This window comes from Poecilia reticulata, linkage group LG20 (genome assembly GCF_000633615.1).
Source record: "Poecilia reticulata strain Guanapo linkage group LG20, Guppy_female_1.0+MT, whole genome shotgun sequence".
Lineage (NCBI taxonomy): Eukaryota > Metazoa > Chordata > Actinopteri > Cyprinodontiformes > Poeciliidae > Poecilia > Poecilia reticulata.
In genome coordinates, this window is record NC_024350.1 from 22,839,885 (window position 1) to 22,860,411 (window position 20,527).

A 20,527-nucleotide genomic window follows, 5' to 3' on the forward strand; every position below is an offset into this window, starting at 1 on the left:
AATGTTTTGGATATTCTTCCGCAAGCTTATTGACAATTTTTTTTTCAAGAATTTTTGTCCACTTCTCCTGATACTTCTGGTATGGCTGGGTCAGGTTTGTGGGCTGCCTTTCTATGCCCACAAACTCTATGTATTCACGACTTGATAGCCTCTCCAAAACATTGATTTATTGTCTTCAAGCCACTTTGAATCTAATTTGGCTGTCTGATTAGGGTCATTGTCCATTTGGAAGACTTAAATGTTCCCAAGTTTGAATTCCCTGACATATCCTCTTGAAAGTGTATTTTAAATGGCAAAATCATAGTTCTATTTTTCTCTAGTAGTAGTGATTTCTTCCTTTCTGAGTGGACTTTCAATCCATATTTGTAAAACTTGTGTCACTGTGGATAATGACTCCCTTTTACCCACTTCTGTCAGCACCTCAACAGTGTCTTCTAATTTTTTTTCTGTGGTGTACTTCTCCTCTAACCCAGTCTGAGATATCTTAGAAGAAAAAAAGATGACAAACTCGGAGTCCTACAGTTTGGTCACATCGCTTGGATTTATGTTATGCAACGTTTACTGTACGACTGAGCAAGCTTTAATTTAGCAGATGATTGGATTGTTGCTTGCCCATATCTTGAGACACTAGTAAAGAATGTTAAAGTGCATGACTAAGAGGTTTGCATGAAAACAAGCATTTGCTGTGGCTGAGGATCTCTACCAGCATGTGTTTGCTTGATGACTGGGCAGAAAAGAACCATGAAGAAATGAATATAATGAGCTGGACTGTTGGCTGGGGGAACAGCGTGGCTGAACTTCAGAGGACTCCAGCTGCTGTGACACAGCTCTCAGTCTATGTCACCCCTTCTCACGTTTCCAATATGGGGCACCAAACCGCCGTTTTACATCTGAAATGGGGCAGAACACAATTCTGCTCTGGATGGAATGTGGAGCACAGAGACCCGGCCGGATGGGAATCTGTCTAAAAGACTTGGTAGCCAATCCCAGACACTCCTCATGGAAAGTCGGCTAATTGAAGACAGCAGGCCTGCTTTCGTTCCCCAATTTGCATTCAAGGTTCTCCTGCTTACCGTGAAGCAGCAGCAGAAACCCGAATCAGGATGAGGTTATGAGATCTCAGCAAAATCTGCTCAGATTAATTGGATCCAGCAGTCGGTCTCAGAGCCCTGCCATTATTTTGCCCTTTTTTAAAATGCACCCTTGTCCTATTCATGGTCATCACTGACATTAATAGGCAAGAGATAGTGTCATCATCAGACAATGTTTTAGTCTCAACCAGCTCACTTGACACTTTCTGACACAACGTGGAAAGCAAACCTGAGTTATAACGCAGACTAGTGTAATTCTTCCCAGACTATAGTTTTTTTTGTTGTTTGTTTTAGTTGAGCTTTCATGGTAAAAGTGTATGCTGGAATTCCTTTTTTTTTCTGCCACTGGGAAGCACGCCCAGTGAGGTGAGTCCAGCCAGCACAGAGTTTACTGCAGCAGGGTTTCCTTGGCAGCAGCTACACGTTCTTTCACATTTCCAGAGCATGTAGAAATCTCCGGAAACCGAGCGACTAATTGGTCACAAAGGCCCCTCAGGAATGTCTCAGATTTTTTTTTTTTTCATTACCATTGCATAATGTATCTCGTCATCGGAATGGAAAGTGTGATATATATCTGCGGAGGTATTCGCAGCGTATAGCTCGATTCCAGCCTGGAAACACTGATGTCAACGAGATCTTGCCTACAGACTTACAGTGCTGCAGTTACGACTGTCTGAGTTTTATGTAGTTCACTGGTCTGGAAAAAGTGAAATAATGGCTGGAAAGCCTTAGAATTTTCTTTAATATATCTTAAAATCGATTTAAACCGCTCTAATAATTACTAATGTTTTTTTTATGTTTTATATAGTTAATTTTAACTGTATATTAGAGTTTAATCTAATAAATATGCACTTTCTATAAGTGTGCTAAATCTTGTTTTTTTCTTTCATATTTTCCTCCATTTTCTACAAAGAAATGTTTGTCAGGTTTATTCTGACAAACATTATTTTAGCCATACATATGAGTGACAAAGTTGTCACTTTTAGTCCACAGGTTTGCTTGGCCTTTAACCAAATTAGATGATTGACCTTTGTCCAGAGTTAACACCCACTTGTACCAGCTGAGAATTAACGTTAATAACTTTAACATACTATAAAACTAGATGAACTAAACTAAGAGAACAATGGACTATGGAGGAACTGGCAACTTTCTGTGACACAAGTTGCAAAATGTAGAGCAACGGTAACTGTGTGTGATGATATGTTGCTACACAGCAATTTGCCATGTGTGTCTCCCTCCCATAATGTGCCGTTTGCAGCTATCAGAGAAAAGCAGCTGCTCTGAGGGCTGCAGTGCTGTCATCTTTTTTTTTGTGAGGCTTGTAGTTTCTGGCACAGCCTGCTTAGAAATTCCATCTTTAGGTGTCGTCACATTATATAACAGCACTACACATGTCTTTAGAGGAGAATGTCTCAGTATGTCCTCTGGTGTTTGTTAAGCTGTGGTGTTTGCTAGTTTTTTTTCCTCCCCTTTTTGTTTAAAGACTAATTTATGCTTTATTCCTTTAAAACCATACAAACACAGCTACCGTCGTTCCTATTTATTTATTTTTTTCCATTTAATTTTCGGTCTTAAGTAACTGCTGGCAAATTTGCTGGCTTTAATTTCCCAACATGATTAAATCTGTGTAAAAGTGTGTAGTTTTGCTGACTTTAGACTATTAGAGCTCACACCTCTGGCAAGGATGCCCAAACTGAGCATCACTGGAAACAGGAGCAGATGTTTGTTGAGGCCAATTAACAGCATTGAGAAGAAGACAACGTTGTGCACCGGAGGGGGGTTTGCTGGCTAATATGCATGCTATAAAATTAATTAGATTGACAGACATGGATCACGAGGTGTGCTTGGCCTTGATTAACTGAGATTTTCTTTTTTTTTTGCATGCTATTTTTAGTGTTTTATAATTTTAATGAACTGTGTTTCATCCTCATTTAGGTAATATTTTCCCCACACAAATTGTAACATTAGACATGACTTTTAATTGGATACGAGTTGTTCCTTTGTAAAGAGTTAAATGTCCTTTTTTTTGGTCCTAATTTTACTGACTAGGTAATTGACAAATTACCATATTATTAGCCACACATACTCAGTCTTGCAGTCATTAGTTGTGTTAAGGTAATTATTGGAGTGTAAAGTAATGTCAGTAATGCGTACTACACCCAAGCATTCTTCCATGACTGACCAAACATTCAAAATGTCTTCCAGAGGTCCTTGCAACATGTCAAGGAATATTTGTCCAATAAAACCAAAACTATGGACTGAAATTGAGTTTCCTGACACATGTTCATACTTTGTTTCAATGGCAGTAAAACCGTCAGATTCAAGCCTGAAGCCAATTAAGAGCCTGAGGACTTGGATGTACTGGAATGCAACATCAGAGATATGTCGGCATATTTCAGGCAAGAAGAAGCAGACATTTTGTTTTTGACAAGCAATTCCCTGTTCAAATTTTAAGCACTAACGTAATCTTCATCTTATAATCCGCTGCACAGGCCACAAGGCTTATCTGAGTGCTGTTGAATGAGAGACTTTTAGTAAAAAATGAATGCTATTTTTCCTCCTACAGTGTGATGAGAGAGAGATAATTTTACTCTCCAATGTACGAGCCAACAAACTAAATGCATCCACAAAACTGATTAGAGATGCACCAATTAGCTAGAGACTGGAAGTGGTCAGGTCTTATTTTGCTCCTTGGTGATCTATAGATCAACTGCTGGAAAATAGGAGGGAAAAATATTGTCCACTAAATGCCTCAAAACTAAGAACTCATGTTCAGTCTGTACAACCACATTACTCGATAGCATACATGTGTTTGTGTTTTAAAAGATCAAGTAAAGGTTAAGTCCACACACATTGGTTAAAAATCTCATTAATTTCTGAAATTTACTATGTTGTGTTGGATTCAAAACTACTAACTCTGACAAAGAAGCTGCAGCATATTTTCTCCTATATTGATATCATTTTCAGGAAAGGAATTTGAATCTGCAGCTCAGATCTCTGAGAAAATTGGATCGTCTACAAAATGTCTTAATTATTGCAGACTACAGAAAACTAAATAAGTTAACAAAGGCATTACAGTTGCACAAAATAAAAAAAAAAGTTAATAAAAGAGAGTGAATAAACAGTCTGTCCTATCTGAAATTCACCAACGTTTTGAAAATCTGTTTTTACCCCCAAAAAACTGCAGCTACAAAGTGGATTATCAAATTAATATTTCCTGGATTTACATTTGCCAAACAAATTAGTGATTTAGTTGATTCCTTCCTATCTATTTATCTAAGTATACAGCTTGAACAATCCGCAACTAGTATTATTGTTATGTCCCCTACTTGGTGAGACAGTAGCATAATGCCAATATAAGAGCAAAGGCATGACCTCAATATTTTGATGAAGTCCCTTTTTTGTAGCTAATGTTACACCAAATATACATAAAAACTGATTTAAAATACACTAACTCCAGATAGACATTGTCTTGTTGTACAGGACACCAACCATTTTTTGCAGACGCTGATCAATTCCAGCTAAGTTTAGCTTTTAAAATCAAACTGTGCAGCTCTTTTTAGTGTAAGTGACAGGGGAAGCTGTGACAAAAGTGAGTGAAGCAGGAATCCAGAGGGGTTGAGATCAAAGTCTCATTTATTCCTTGTGGTTTATAAAAGAGAGGATTTAATATAATAAAAGGCTATTACAAAAGACATCAAAGGCAGCGCCGCCTAGCCTTTTTCTTAATATCTGTCCCGGTATTTGTCTCTTAGCAAAAGGGCACCATGACAACAGATAGTAGTCAGATGACAAAATGCACCCCTGGGAGAATAAGAGCAGAAAATACCAGACTGTAATGAGTGGAAAAGGAAACTACAGTAGATTAAGCAACTCCAATTTGAATTATTATTTTTTTTTTATGTCTGTTGCTTGTTGTTTATTTACTCACTGATATTTGTTTTGTGTACTTGACAATGAAGAGCTCTGTTCTCTCCTCCAGAGAGTCACTGTCTTCATCCTAATACTTCTATAAGCTCACCCTCGGGAGCTGGCCACGGCAATCTGCTCTGCGATTGGGCACATGCTGTGGCTCAGGAGGGCGGGGTTAAAACTGAAGGGATGCTTCATAATAGTAAGCTTAAATTCATAACCAGTCCATCAGGTCACATAGCGCTGGTATCAGAAGGAGATACGGAACGTTTTCACCCTGTTTTGGCTTTCTTTGCCTCGTCAAGGAGCCTGAAGAAGTCTGTGAACTTTCTTGTTACTCCATGCAGCGGGACTGGAGACTTGTCAGACACAGTGTTCAGTAAGAGCGGACATGGTTGCCTTGTGGGTTTGCAGGACAGAAAATGACCCATGGCTGAGCTTGACTTGCCCCCGGGCCATCAACCTTTGAACCCGCTCAGACACGCCCAGGAAGAAGGTGGTTGGGCTGACATCTGCTGAGGACCTGGGCTCCTCTTGCAACCCCACCAGCCTGCACTTGTTGCCATGATCAAACAAAACAAGAATAAAAATGTCTCATGGGTAAGTGGTGAATATTTGTGTAATTTTACCCTTTTGATTTTAATTGGAGTGATTTCTGTTTTTTTTTTTCTTTCTCCAGACCAGCTGAAAATCACAATATGTAGCATTGTACACTGGAACTGATGAGATGTATTGTATTTCTGACGTGCATTATCCTTGATTTCTAATGCTTTGGAACCTTTTGCCTGTTCCAAATAGGGGCTTAGAGATTTAGTTATTATATAACTACAAGTTACTACATGTCCACTTTATGAAATCTAGTCATTAAGGCTGCTAAAACTATCTATTTTACAAAAACAAAGTTAGATTGTCAAGATAATTTAGAAAACGAGTTCTAGCTTCTGAGAAAAGGTTTACACGGTGAAAACATGAATAATTACATCAGATACACCAGTGTCTTTTTTCATAAGTCAGGTTTTTTTTTAACATGTGCGTGTTTGATATCTGATTCCCTGCCAGTGCAGATGGATCAGGGGAGATTATAATGAGAGTGGCTTTGCTGGGGATGAAATCAGCTACTTGGAAGTGGGGGAGAAGTGGCAGGAAATGTAGGATGGAGGTAGGGTGTACGATTGGATGCACTTCCTGTATAATTTTCTTGACACATTTACTGATTATTTATTTTAAAAAAAGATGTGCTACCTCCAGCTTTTTATTTTATGTAATTAACAAAGAGTCAGCAGATTTACCCACACTGGTGTAACGTAAATACAAACCAAATTAATTTGTGTAACACAGTAAAGTCTGCAGACTTTGTGATAACATAAAAATATAGATTCATGTATTCATGTGGGGCATCTAAAGCCTAATTTAACTTCATCTTATGCACTTTCCATTAATTAGCAGTTTGAATTGTCATTTTTGTGCAGCACAGTGTACTCATGGACATGTGTACACTTATGTGTTTTCCTCCGGAGGGAAACACTGCTCCACTTTCCCTCAACCTATCCATATGGCACATATGTCATGCTGCTGCTTTCTGTGTCCTCACCCTGAACCTAAATACTCCTGCAATGGACAGAGCTGGAAAGCTGAGGTTGTTAACCTAATAAAATGTATTCTTGGCGTGGTGGGAGATCGACGCTCTCCTTCACACCCTGCCTCGCCCACAGTCTGTGGGAGGAAATCGGAGTACCCTGAGAGAACCCACAAATGCAGGGAGAACGTACAAATTTTGTGCCGTAGGGAAGTCCTCATTTCGGGATTCAAACTTTGAACCTGATGCAAGGCCAAAAAGTGCCCAACTATTTATTTTTTTACATATATTCCTACAATTGTTATGAACAGAGACCAAAAAATATTGCTTACCAAGAGAAAAAGAAATTGAAATAAATGAACTTTTCAGTGATTTTTATTATTATTATTTCAATAATTCAATTCAAAAAGGGAAACTCGTGTAGATTTAATGCACAATGTGTTATATTTCGCATCAGATGCTGATGTTAGAAGAGAAAGCTGCTCACATAAGGTTGGGAGCATGAAACTGTCCCATGATGCCATTCTTTACAACTGTTTATCTGGCAGTTTGGTTTGCACACCAAGTGCAAACCAAATGGATGCAGCTGCTTGGTCATGAAAACACGTTTAATGAAGTTCTGTACACCCTGTTTCTCAGGCTGATCTGAACACACAAAGAGCTTGTTGTCTGCAGACAACTGCTGACCTCTGCACCACATTTACCACATAGGTCCTGAGTTGCTTTTATTTCCAGTCACATCCATGTTGTCATAAAATAAACAGATGACTAATATGGAGTTGGGAGGAAAACTCGTGACTGTGCACAGGTTGCACCTTAATCCAGTACCATATTGGATTTCACTGAGCTCCTGCAAACAACCACTTCTTTGACAAATATTTGTCGATGCAGTCTGCAGGCATAGGTGCAGCATTTTCTCTACGTATGGTCTTAGAAGCGATTGGAACGCCTGAATTCAGCCAGTAACCAGTACTTTGGGGAATGTGGTGTATGCTTTCCTAGCTGATGAATAAAGTGACCTCACAGATTGGAAAATGTCTCGTCCCACATAAGAACAAAAGAACACACCTCCAAATTGTGCATATAGGCTCGTTTCTGAGAGACAGAGCAAATTTGTGTGTTTTTTTTTTTATACAGCCTTTTAAATAAAACTTATTTGTTAGACTATTGAGCAGGATACTGATGTATAGTTGGAGGTTCCAGCTGGGTAAGCTGAGATGTTTCACACATTTAGTGATAAATGTTTTTGCCAATGCTTGCGTGCAAAATAACTCAACCTCAGTCTGACTGCATTAAGCGTATGTAGGGCAACAATTTTCAAGTCTTCCCACAGATTATGAAATGGTTTTAGGTTTTGGACTTTGAATAGGACATTCTCGCACATTTATCTGAACAAAGCCATTGCATTGTAACTCTGACTCTATGTCTAGTGTTGCTCTTTTATAGGGTGAACCTCTGCACCAGTCCAAAGGCTCTAACATTTTATTGCAAGACAAAGAGAGGAGGAGACAAAATCATTTAAAGACTTGTTCTTCAAGAAATTATAAGTTACACATTATAAAAGACTTGTGATAAGTTACATAAAGTAAAAACAAAAAAATAATAAAGCTTTCTTCCTAGTCTTTCCAGTCTTTCTCTGTTCAACTGTTGTTCATCTAGATTCTATATGAAAGTAACTGCATGCATTGAGTTATCGAACTTTTGCAACCAGTGGAAAAAATTCATTTTTAAATAAGCAAAGCCTTTTTTTCCCCCTCACATGTCAACTTGCATTACCATTTTTTTTTTCTTTTTCTCGGTTGAAACTTTTTGGGCCCAGCGGTCTACCCTTCTGCGACCCGCCCATCCAGCGCATCCACTTGTCTGTCCAATAAGCCTAATGACTCCGAGGACCACGTTTATAATCACCGGGGTGGGCCATGCCAGGCGGATTAGAACTCCAGATGGTGCTGTTACTGCCTGCCTGCCTGTCTGTCTTACCACGGATGCACAGCTGCAGGAGGTCACATGTTTTACAGCAGAAGTCCAAGCCGTTTGGCATCATTGTGACACTGCGACTGAACGTTGCTCCTAACTGCTGAGTGCTGTTGGGAGTTTTAAGGTGTTTGCAGGATGTGTGTGCATGTGGTTTTTTTTTTGTTGTTTTTTTTCTCATGCTGATTTAGATTGTCTCTTAAGGTTGAGTGGCCCATGTAACAGATGTCACGCTATCAAATTAAAGCTTAATGCCAAGCCAGATAAAGAATAACACTGCAGGGCTAACCGTGACACCACAGAGCTTAAACACTTGGTTGTGTGTCAACTTGAGTCCATGTCAGTGTGTGATCTGCCTCTGTTGAGACTCTTCGGTCGACTTCACTCTACTACACTGACTTGAAACGTACCATTAGAAGAGGTCTTCAATATGCTGACAGCTCACCTCCTCTGCAGTAAGTTTCATCTACAGCTGGAAAACCACTTGTATTTATTTAAGAGCTACTTGGCAGGCAGAGGAGTAGTCACCGTTATCGGTTTTGACTGGGAACGACAGTTTTTCTTTTTTTCTTTTTTTTTGTTTTAATAATGCCAGGCGTCAGATGTTTGCACCCCAGGGTCCTGGTACTGTGAACAGAAAAAAAAAAAAAAAAGCAGGGTTTGCATAATTCATGACAGTCGCTGCAGAGCGGAAAGACGGCACAGGTGTTCTGCTCGTTGTGGGAGAGCAAGCATGTCAAAGAAGAAAAAGGTAAAAACAAAAGTCATTTCTATGTAAATCTACAGCTTGCTTCTCTATCCAGGGTTTATCCCTTGATTATTCACTGTCTCAGTGATGGTTCACATCCTTTTATTGTGGCGTCTGTGCTGATGTTTGTGCATCACGATTAAGATAGTTAATGGATGAGGTCTGTTCCACAGAATCTACTCTTAGTGGACTTTTTGCCTGGTTCGTTGCTGCCTTCTTTCTGCAGATTGCTGTTGGTGAAAGACAATCTGCAGGATCGTCTTTCTGTCTTGCTGATGAGTTACTCGGGTCCGACAGAAAAAACAGGCTCGCTTAGCTAAACCCTCTGTTGAATCATTCAGAGAACGTTTCAGCTTTTTTTTCCCCCCTCTTTGTTCTAGAAAGCTGATGTGTGCTCTGGAAGGCCTTGTCGTATAAAGTCCTCTGCACATTTTAAAACTTCCAAAAGGATTTATTTTATAAAGACAATGCTGTAGACCCTGGAAGACATCAGAAATCATTTTATCCCCTGTAAACTTAGTGAAAATAGAGATCCAACTAAATCCCACCGCCAAAGTAAACCTTTTACCTCAGAAATGTGTTCTAAACACACCCTCAAATACAAAAGTATTTTTTGTATGCTGATTTCAGGCTTCCTTCTATTCTTAACCCTTGATGTGCTGAAAGACTGACAAGGATTTAAGTCTCCTTAAAGAAGCAATCATTACAACGAGAGTTGGGATTAACTGGACGCAAACAGTCACCTCTGCTTGTGAGCGATTTGAATTTTGTCCTCCTGATTGTAACAATAAGAATGGATGTTACTAAGCTGCTCAGACAGCTGGACTGTGTTGTTGCTTTTATTGCGTCCAAAGGCAACAGAAACGGACACGAATGGACAGTTTTAGGCATGACTGTTCAAACTTGGCTGCAAAATAAGCGGCTTTGTGAACATTTCAAGTGTTTGTGACTTAGAAATTGAGAGATTATTGCTGACTTTTAATGTGACATGAATCTTGTACAAGGGGTAAGCAGAAAAGGTCAGATAAGTGCATAGGCTCTGAGAACTAATACTTGATCGAAGCACGCTTTAAGTTTCAGCAGTCACCTTTTTGAGTTCACATCTGCCATTAGCTCTTGTGAATCTGATTAACCGTAATAAAGTTCAGCTGTCCCAGAGGATTTTTCTGACATTTTCAGTCTTTAACCAAAGCCACGTTCAGAAAGCTGATGAAAAGGCCGAAGCGATTGTCAGGAAATTAAATTAGGGCAACACAATTTCTCTTTTAAGTTCATTGCATTAATTCACGCTCCATCAGTCTAGTACATTTTATTAAGTTATCTCCGTCCTGTTTACTCAGTTACTCTGTTTTTGTTTTATGAAAGCGTTGTAGACCCACAGCCCGCTCCACCCTCTGCCTCCGCTTGTCCTGGTCCCATGCGTGACCGCATTGGTCACAGCAATTCCAGTTTGCCAGTTGGAGTGATTTTTCCAATGACTCCATGTGGAACAGCCGATGTGTTGATGTGCTCAGCGAGCGTGAAGTGACTCAGTTAGCACCATAAGCAGCGCTAGACGTCGCACACCGTTTTACATGTCAGCACTTCATAAGTCATCAAGTGCTCCCACCTCTGAGCTCATGATTTTCATTCCTGTTGACCTGCTTGACTTGCTTCCTTTGTCTCCGCGGACAAGACTCTTTTTGGAAAGGGTAAGATTGTGCCAAGTTTTCAGTTTTGTTTTTGCATTCTTTTGGAAATCTCTTGGTTTGTAATTCAGGGTGTAATGTCTGAGTGGTAGCCTGATTTCTGTGGGGAGTGACCAGCTTTAGAGCTGCTTTTAGCTCTGCTGTATGCAGTAGTGGGATGCCCTGTGGTGGAGAGGAAGAAACAGCCGTCAAACTCTTTAATTGTTCCGGGTGAAAACAGAAGATACAGCAGATGCGGCTTCCGTCTCACGCTCCGCTTCTGTTCATCTTGCTTAGCGCAGTATTTTCCATCTAATCTTTCTTTTACTCTTTTTACCTTCATTGCTTTCTTTCTTCATCTGTAATTAGAGATGCTCCCAGGACTCGGGCGCCCTGGTATGTGCTGGAACGTCAGTCTGATGCTGGCTGCCGACTCCAGGGTTTTCAGTGGGCTACAATCACATCCATATAAAGCCTGGCATGGTCCATGCAACTCTGATCTTTATTATGTTATAGATTTAGGTTATAATTTCTTTTTCTATAGAAACTAATCCCTGGAAGTCTGAAATATATGTTAGATTTTTGTTAATCAAGCACAATAAGATTGGGAATTTTTCTGTTCTCTCCGTATCGCTTATCCTGACAAATAATTGTCCATCCATCCATTTTCTTGCACCCTTGTCCCTTGGTGGGGTTGGGAGGGTTGCTGGTGCCTATTTCCAGCTATCGTTTCGGGCGAGAGGCAGGGTACACCCTGGACAGGTCGCCAGTCTGTCACAGGGCAACACAGAGACACACAGGACACACAACCACACAACACACACACTCATACCTAGGGGCAATTTGGTGAGGCCAATTAACCTGACAGTCATGTTTTTGGACTGTGGGAGGAAACCGGAATACCCGGAGAAAACCCACGCAGGCACAGGGAGAACATGCAAACTCCATGCAGAAAGACCCCAGGCCGGGAATCGAACCCAGAACCTTCTTGCTGCAAGGCAACAGCTCTACCACCTGCGCCACTGTGCAGCCCCTGACAAATAATTGTAAAATGTCTAAACAAAACACAACAAATTTTCCATCTAAAGTAGATATGGACTCATGTGAGGGCCTTATGACATGACAGTCATTGTCTGATTGGCTGCAGAGCAGTTGTTGGGACCAGGGTTTCTGGCTGTGTTGTGTATGTTTGGGTTCTTTCTAGTTTTCCCAGCTTCCTCCCATAGTGAAAAAGCCTGAATGTTTTTGGGTTTTTTTTTTTTAAGTTTGAGAGTGTTGATGGACCAGTGAGTACCTCGCCTCTTGCACAATGACCACTGGAGATGGGAAGCAGCTCTTTTATCAGGCCATTAAGTGCTGCTCTATAGAAAAAATAAGGCATAATATTTTGTGCAGGAAGCACATTTACTTAAAAAAACATTACTGTAAGCTATTCTGTATCCATTATTATAACTCTAATCATCTTCCCGTCTTGCTGCTTTTGCAGCAGTATCAATAATTGATGCTTTTTGGCTTTAAAACGAAGCAATTGCTTATATAGTTTAACCTGTCAGGTTAAACTATATAAGAAAACCGACCAACTTCTTATCTTTTTGTATGTCTGATCTCAGCACTCTAAAGAAAAGTAGGATAAGATGATAACTTCTTTAGTCAAATGATAACCAGTTGTGAGCAATTATTTTTCCAGACTGAAAAAAACAAAGATCCAGCAGCACTTGAAGGCTTCTTGGAGAGTTTCATCTGTGTAATGGCATTCTTGGCAAAGCATGACCCCTTTGGAGAGGCCTTTCTTGATATTTTCTCAGTCATGTATTTATAGTGCTCTTAAGCCTTTCGGGGATCTATTTCAGTTTACTAAGCATTGAATCCATGTTACCATAGCACCTTTGACAGAGAGCAAAACCCTGTTTATAGTACTGGACAGTCTCTGTCGCTGGCAACAAGCCATGTAAAAATCTGTAAGCTTGATTTATAATTTTAGTTGTAGACTAATGAATAATCCTGTGTGGTTTATCACATGGGTTGTTTATTTCAATAGCAAGTGGTGGCTGTAGTCTCTGTTAAGCTGGGCAATATAAAAATACATTCTTAGTGTAAAGTTATCTTTTTTTTATTGATCTCCACTTTCCGTCTTCGATTACGTGCCTCTGAGTGGTGACTACTGAACTGAGTCTGTAGCGGAAGGACTTATTTAAATACAGTTGATCCGCACTTATTTACATCTCATTGCTTATTTGTTGATTTTTTTTTTATTCCTGTGGAACTTGACTCTAAATTATTTGCAGAAAATTTGCCAATTTGCATTCTGTTAACTGTATTAAAAGATGCACCTTGGAGAGCTGAGATACCTTGGTATAATACTATTGGCTGACATTTGCAAAGCTGCCAATCCAGGTAGAGCCAAGCCAGTGCACACTCTGCGTATTAATGCATATTAAGGGGACTCAGGTTTGTGCAGATTTTAGCTATTTGCAGATGATTGTGTGGTACCTCCAACTGTTTGACTGTTTCCCTCTAGATTCATTACATTGTAGGAGCAACGAGACACAATCTGAAGTAAAAGTGTACAAAAAGACCATTTGAAGTTTGATGATTAAATCATTTAGAAATGGACCTTTAATTTAAACTTTACATGACACCGGACTTCAATTTATTTTGAATGAACAGAGTACAGGAAGATTGTTTTTTGTATTATACTCTTTACATTTTCAGGTATTCTAAAACTGAAAAGATTAAACATCTGTAATCATTAACAAAACAAAAATGATAAACCATCAATCTTTTTCAAAAGGATTTTATATTTTACAATGCAATAACCTGGATAATATTTGCGGGTTTACGTACAGTGAGAAGGTTCTCAATCTAATGTTGCAGAGATGTAAGATTTTTGTATTATACACACTGCTGTCAATGAAGTGTTCACCACCTTGCAGATTTCTTCGGATCTTGTTTTTGGTGACACTGAAATGTTCCAGATCAAATAAATGTTAACATGCGTGATTGTTTAACCATTTTCATTGACATCGACCATCAGCTTTAAAGTGTTGGTGGCTGGTGCCGGTGAGTCTTTGACATTGCTGCGGAGGAACTTTGGTCAAGTCTTCTTTCAGAATTAATTTAACATGATCATATGTATATTATTGAGTTTTCAAGCATGAACAACTTGGTTAAGTTGGATTTAAAAAGCCCGACTTTGAGTAGGCCAGTGAACACAGCATTTGAGCTTAAGGCAAATGATCTGCCACAGCCCATCACGCTATCACTGGAGTTAATTACAGTTAATTGGTGACTGTGTGGCGTCTTGACTTTGTATTTTTATGCTTTTTATGATGTGGAACACTTTGAACTGCCTTGCTGCTGAACTGAGCTTGGTTAATTCTCACTGTGACACAAAGGACAGTTTGAAATATATAATGAGTTAGGTTTACATAACTTTTTTCTGTTAAAGTAATTCTAAAATCAGTTTTGTTTTTACTTAAGTTGTCTTCAACTAATGTCTCAACATGTTAGATGATCTGTAACAGAAAGAATCCGTATGGGGCAAATACTTCTTTCCTGCACTGTATGTTCATCAGATTTTGAATTAGTCAAAAAATAAGAGGAAACCGACTGGAATCAGACTCAAAATGGAAACAAACGTACAAACATGACTTCTGCTTTCTGCATATGATGCAGAAAATGCAGTGGCTGTCAGACCGTCCACACAATAGTCAAATGTTGTTGTGTAACCTCTAGATTTTAACAAAAACACAGCTAAATGTTGTATCTATTGTCTATTTTACGTGTTAAAGTCATTGTGGGGGCGGTCACTGCTGGCAAAATGTTTTACAAAAATATTGCCTGAATGTAAATGTAAAGTCGGGCAATAAATAACTAATTTCTTTATAATGGAGTGATGACCAGGTAGGGAGCCATGTCATTTGCTTCACAGAGTACAAGGTGACTTTGTAATTACAGGAAACAACTGTTGGCAGTTTATGGGATGTCATATTGATTCCCTCACATGGTCCAATTACTGTAAGCTGGTATTGTAAGCTACCGATGTTTGTCTGCGTGTGTTTGTCAGTGTGAATGTCTGATGACGTCACTGCGTGCATGGACACTGATCGATAGGCCAAAGGCAGAGCAGTGACTGCTTTCTGAGCTGAATGGACATTGATCTGTTCAAGCCTACTGAGATGGCAGAAACGCTTTTATATTGTGTTTGGTGTAACGTAAGCTGGGCTGTTGGATCAAATAAACTCCTGGTCGTGTCGGTTGTAGCTGCAGAAGAATGACAAACGAGCCATAATTTTCATCTATCATCCAAGAGAGTGAATTTATCTTTCGTTTTTACAAAACGCATTGAAATGACTTCTGTTTTATGGAAACGTGACAGACAGAGACATCAAACCAGGTAATGGAAATATCACAGTTACTTTTTGTCCTGTAACTTTAATGGAAATTCACAGAAAAAAATGGGGAAAAAGATTAACTTGAATAACTTGGAAGCAGGTTTTTTTTTTCTTTATAGTGACATTAATGGTTTATGTTCTACTAAGATACCCCTAAATCAAATCCAGTGGAACTATTAGCCAATGAGCTGCACTGTTGAGAGGTTGTTGGATAACTTCTTTCGAGAACAGAGTTATGTGGAGCATTATGAAGATGCAAGAGGCAGGGTTAGGTTTTAATAAGAGGTCAAAACATGGCCGCTCACCTAAACTGTCCTGCCAGGTAAAGAGAGCATCATTTAGAGAAGTGACAACAGGACTCTGGATAATCTAGACAGGACAACCAGTCTCGCACTTCGCAGGAAGGGCGGCAAAGAGATATTTTTGTAAGAAAACCACAAAAAATCATGTTTAAAGTTTGCAACACAAAGCATGGTGCAGCTATTTGTGAGTGACTGTTTATTTTTGTTGTTTTTTTCCCCCCGCATATCTGATTTGCATTAAAACTGGAAATAGTAGAAAAGTAGAATGTTTTCGACTTCTGCTCTGATCAAATACAATAAGGACTTGAAACATTTGCTACGGTCAAGCAGGGATAACAATTCATCAAATTGCACGCGCCACACGCACGCACACACACACACACACAACCTGATGCTAATCCTCAGAGAGGGGCTAACCCTGATCAAACACAATATAATCTAGGATTTATGTTGGGCTGCCCAGAAAACATTTTTCTACAAATCTGGGTTTAGCAGACAGTTGAATAAAGCTCAGCAGCCGGGCGATCGTACAGGTCGGACGAACACAACGTGTGTAGATTAGTTTCCTCCAGAAACTTTACTGCTTTCTTCAGTTGTTGCTTCTGTTTTAAAACCGGAACACTTGGATTAGCTAGGGTTACATTTTTGGAAACTCATGACCAAAAGAGTTTCGCTCGTGTTTTACTGCCTCTGTAATATTTAGTGTGTCTCCCTGCATCCTCTGAGCAGCTTTGATTTCAAAGCACAACACGGTGTCTGATCCCAGATCAGAAAGATAGATCTAATCTTCCAAGTAACCGCTACATTTGTTAGATGCAAGCCAGCTGCTCTGTCTCTTGATTACTTACCCGTCCCTTTTATATGCCTGTAACGTTAATAGAGGAGCTCGCACTATGTAAATGCGCTTTAGCTCTCCCCGAGAAACATTACTTTTTAACCTCGAGTCAAACACAAGCAGGCTGATGTGCCATCAAAACGTCCGCACAGACGGGGTTTTGCTGGTTTTCATCCCGATGATGATGAAAGCAAATATGGCATTTTTTCGATCTAGTGGAGATAATTACTTCCTGACATTTCGGTCTCTGCAGCCATGTGTCGACACAGTCAGCTCAGATCTTTCAGGAGCCTCTTGAAAGCAAAGGAGAACACACATAAACTTTGCAGATCACACGCTCAGACATAAAAAGCCACTGCAGCTGCTTTTGGTGTTTTCTGGAATTTTCAGGCTGGCCCCATTGGTCGGAGATCTTACTTCCTAACTAGCAGAGTGTGTGTGTGTGTGCGTGTGTGCGTGTGTGTGTGTGTGTGTGTGTGTGTGTGTGTGTGTGTGTGTGTGCGTGTGTGTGTGTGTGTGTGTGACAGAGAGAGCGTGTGGGTATGTGGGAGGAGAGAGGGGCAGAGGGGGCTTGTTTTTTGTGACTGGAGGACGGTCGCAGTTCTCCGAAGGAGTGCTCCTCCAGCGTGGGAAAGACGGTTGACTTTGCCTCTGCCTCTCAGGGACTAAAGTAGGCCAAAGAAAGACTGAGGGGAGCCAACTTTCCTTCTCCGGCTAAAACTTTCTATGCTTGGGCTGCTCGGGAAGAGCTGTTCCCCGCTGGAGCTGGGGTAGGAGGGTTTGTAGGTGCGAAGTATTCCGGCTGGCTGGAAGTTCTTGCTTTCGGACAGAAGATGAGCAGTAGCTGAGGAGCTTTCTCCCTGCCCAGCTCATTTGGCTAGAAATGTTTTACTCTACGAGTGAGGAGTCAGATCTGGTGAGTCTGTTTAAACATATGCTAAACTTTTCGGAGCCCCATTCCTGTATCGTTTAAACAAAGAGGGAGGGCTGGGAGTGCTGGAGAACGGAGGGCATAAATGCAGGATTTAAAGAGGCAAAAATGGTACAAAGACGATCTTATTTTCTGGGAAAATAGCAAACCTCCAGGAAGATGCATTTTGTGAATCTCCTATCGAATAAAGTTTTAAGACAAAGGCATCCACTGGGAATCTGTATGAGCTTGGATTGGAGGAAGGAGCTTCAAATGCTGAAAGGAGAAAAAGAAAACACCCAGGATACGTTTGACTAGACCGGCAGCGAGCACGAAACCTGGTTTAGCCTCAAGACTTCACGTTCGGAGCTGAAAGGCACAAAAATCCAAGTTTCTAAGCTCTGTTGGCGTAAATAAGCTGACACAATGTCTTCACTAATTCAAGTTATTCATATCCTGTTTGAGAAATTGCATTCTGTGGTTATCGTGAGCACTTCTATAAGTAAATAACCCATGAGATAAACATAAAACTATGATAAAAGCTCACAGAAAATCCATGCATTTATGATCAGGCTTACATTTCATTTGAGGACTCCTAAAATAATATGGATTTTTTTTTTTCATAGGGATTTCCACATAAATGTTACACAATTATGTTTTGGAGCAAGACTCTTATTACAGGATATAATAAATGACAAATTGTCTTTGCAAATGTGGAAACTGTGGCATGCATCTGTATTTAGCACCCCTTGAGTCAATATTTTGTAGAACCACCTTTCACTATAATTACAGTTGTAAGTCTTTTGTAGTGTGTCTCTTAACAGCTTTGCACATGCAGACAGGAGATCTTTGCATGTTTTTTTTCTTCACAAAATAGCTGCAGCTCAGTCAGAACGTGTTCAGAGAGTCTGTGAGCATTAATCTTCAAGTCACGCCACTGTTTAAATTGGATTTAGGTTTGGACTTTGACTGGGCCACTGCGGCCATCCAATTTGCCAGATGGTTTGCTCAGTGGTTGTTTTCCTCCACACGTAGCACGTAGTGTGTAGACACAAAAGCTTAACTTTGGTTCTGTTGGACCAGATTGTCGTCTTCTATGTGACTTTTCATGGCTCTCATCTTGTCACTCTAACATCCGATTTGGGGAATGAACAACTAAAAATGGACTTGTTAACACATTACGTTTGCTTAAGTTGTTGATCTATGTAGTTTTCAAAGACAATTGTTTGCACTACTGTCTCAGTTACTGCAGTGGAGTCCTCCCTCTGATTTTGGATATTGCACAGTTGGAAGGATTTTTGCTCTTACTTTTTTTTTGTTCCTTTTGGACAGTTGTCACGATGCATAATCAACAAGCAAAAAAAGTATTGTTTTAACTCTCTCTCTCTCTCTGCTCGGCTTTCTAACCGTATGGCCAGACAAATTTAAAGAGCAGCAAAAGCAGATGAGGTGGAGTAGTAGTGCTTGCCAAGAACTGATGGTGTCATCCAGGATGTGCTGTAGTGGAATATTGTCTCTGCTGCCTGATATGGAGTTTTTGAAAGTCATGAGACTGCCGTACAGAAACCGTCTTCACTCTTCAGGCATGTTGCAAGTCTGACTACAACTGGAGATTCTTCCCGCCCACAGAATCACCCTCCACAACGACTTTTTGAAGACACTTGGATGATAAGAGTAATGACAAAATTAAATTTCCCCCTTTGGGATAAAGAAAGCACTTTTTGAACATGTCAGATAGAAAATTGAGTGGATAGACGAAATTTTCCCCAATCAATTTGGACTCGCATTCCACAGGAAAATCCATGAATAGGTGAATCTGCGAGGACTGAGCCACAATTTTTATTGCATAAAATATGGTACGATGCACTGAAGTTAAAAGTTGTGACTTGCCACAGTGTAAAAACGTTGAAGAGGAATTTGTTATTTTGCAAACTGTTGTAGTTGATTAAAATGGACTTTATAATGTTTCAGTTTTCCATTGTGCACATCTCCTGCTAGTTGCATGCATAGTTTCCTCAGCTGACTTGAAGTTGGACCTACATGAGACAAACCACTTAACGTATGGCTCGCTGCTCCTCATTAGTTCCTAAAGTATCAGTTGCACACAAAAGCTAGTTTGGTTATACACTCCTGATCAAAATCTTAAGACCAGTCAAAAAATTGCAAGAATTTGCATTTTGCACTATTGGATCTTAAGAAGGTTCTAAGTAGAGCTTCACAATGTTAAAGTAAAAAATCAGTGCAAGAGACGAGAACTTTTGAGCAGGGAATTTTCTGAAAACTGCATTTACACTCAAACAGGATTTTTTCAGCTGATCAAAAGTTTAAGGCCGTAGACTTTAAAAGCCAAAAGCTGTGCAAAAATCTGGATTCCATGTCATTTTCTGTCAAGTCTTTACACTGTCAAGACCTCCTGATGGCAAAAGCAAAAAAAGCTCAATGACTTTGAACGTGGTAGGATTGTTGAGCTGCATAAGCAAGGCCTCTCACAACGTGCCATCGCTGCTGAGGTTGGACGCAGTAAGACATTTTGCATTTTTTAAATGATCCTGAGGGTTATGGAACAAAAAAGTCAAGTGGTAGACCCAAAAAAATTTCACCAGCTCTGAGCGACAGGATCCGATTGGCTGTCCGTCAAGACACGGGACGATCCTCTACCCAAATTAAGGCCATTATTGGTTCTGACTGCAACCCAATAACCATCAGACGGCATCTGCGAGAGAAGGGTTTCAGAAACAAAAAACGTCTTCAAAGGCCACGTCTTCTTCAATGCCTCAAAATTGCCTGTTTGGACTTTGGAAGGGTTCACCAAACAAGGGACATTGAAAGGTGGAAGAAAGTTGTCTTCTATGATGAGAAAAAATTTAACCTTGATGGTCCTGATGGCCATCAAGAACCTTGATGGTCATCAAAAATCATTAAAATCACCAATGACCTCCTTATGGCAGCTGACTCCGGCTTGCTGTCCATTCTCATCCTACTTGATTTGAGTGCAGCGKTTGMCACTATCTGCCATRCYACCCTACTCAACAGACTTTCCTCTATTGGCATCACTCAGACTCCTCTAAACTGGTTTAAATCATATCTCTCTGGCCGCACTCAGTTCATTCGGATCAAA

At 40.1% G+C, this 20,527-nt stretch overlaps 1 protein-coding gene across 6 annotated transcripts in view; it reads left to right on the top strand.

Moving 5' to 3' along the window:
- cacnb2a (calcium channel, voltage-dependent, beta 2a) overlaps positions 1-20,527 on the top strand; it is a 71,110-nt gene that overhangs the window by 13,049 nt on the left and 37,534 nt on the right. Inside the window, exon 1 of one of the 6 annotated variants that reach the window (XM_008396708.2) lies at positions 5,245-5,603. The exons of 3 other annotated variants lie outside the window; for them this stretch is intronic. In XM_008396708.2, the coding sequence (XP_008394930.1) occupies positions 5,568-5,603 (36 nt within the window). In that variant the 5' untranslated portion in view covers positions 5,245-5,567. Of the gene's footprint in view, positions 1-5,244; positions 5,604-10,905; positions 10,993-17,104; positions 17,416-20,527 lie in introns of those variants that run through there. 2 more of the 6 variants (XM_008396704.2, XM_008396709.2) reach the window with 2 other exon arrangements.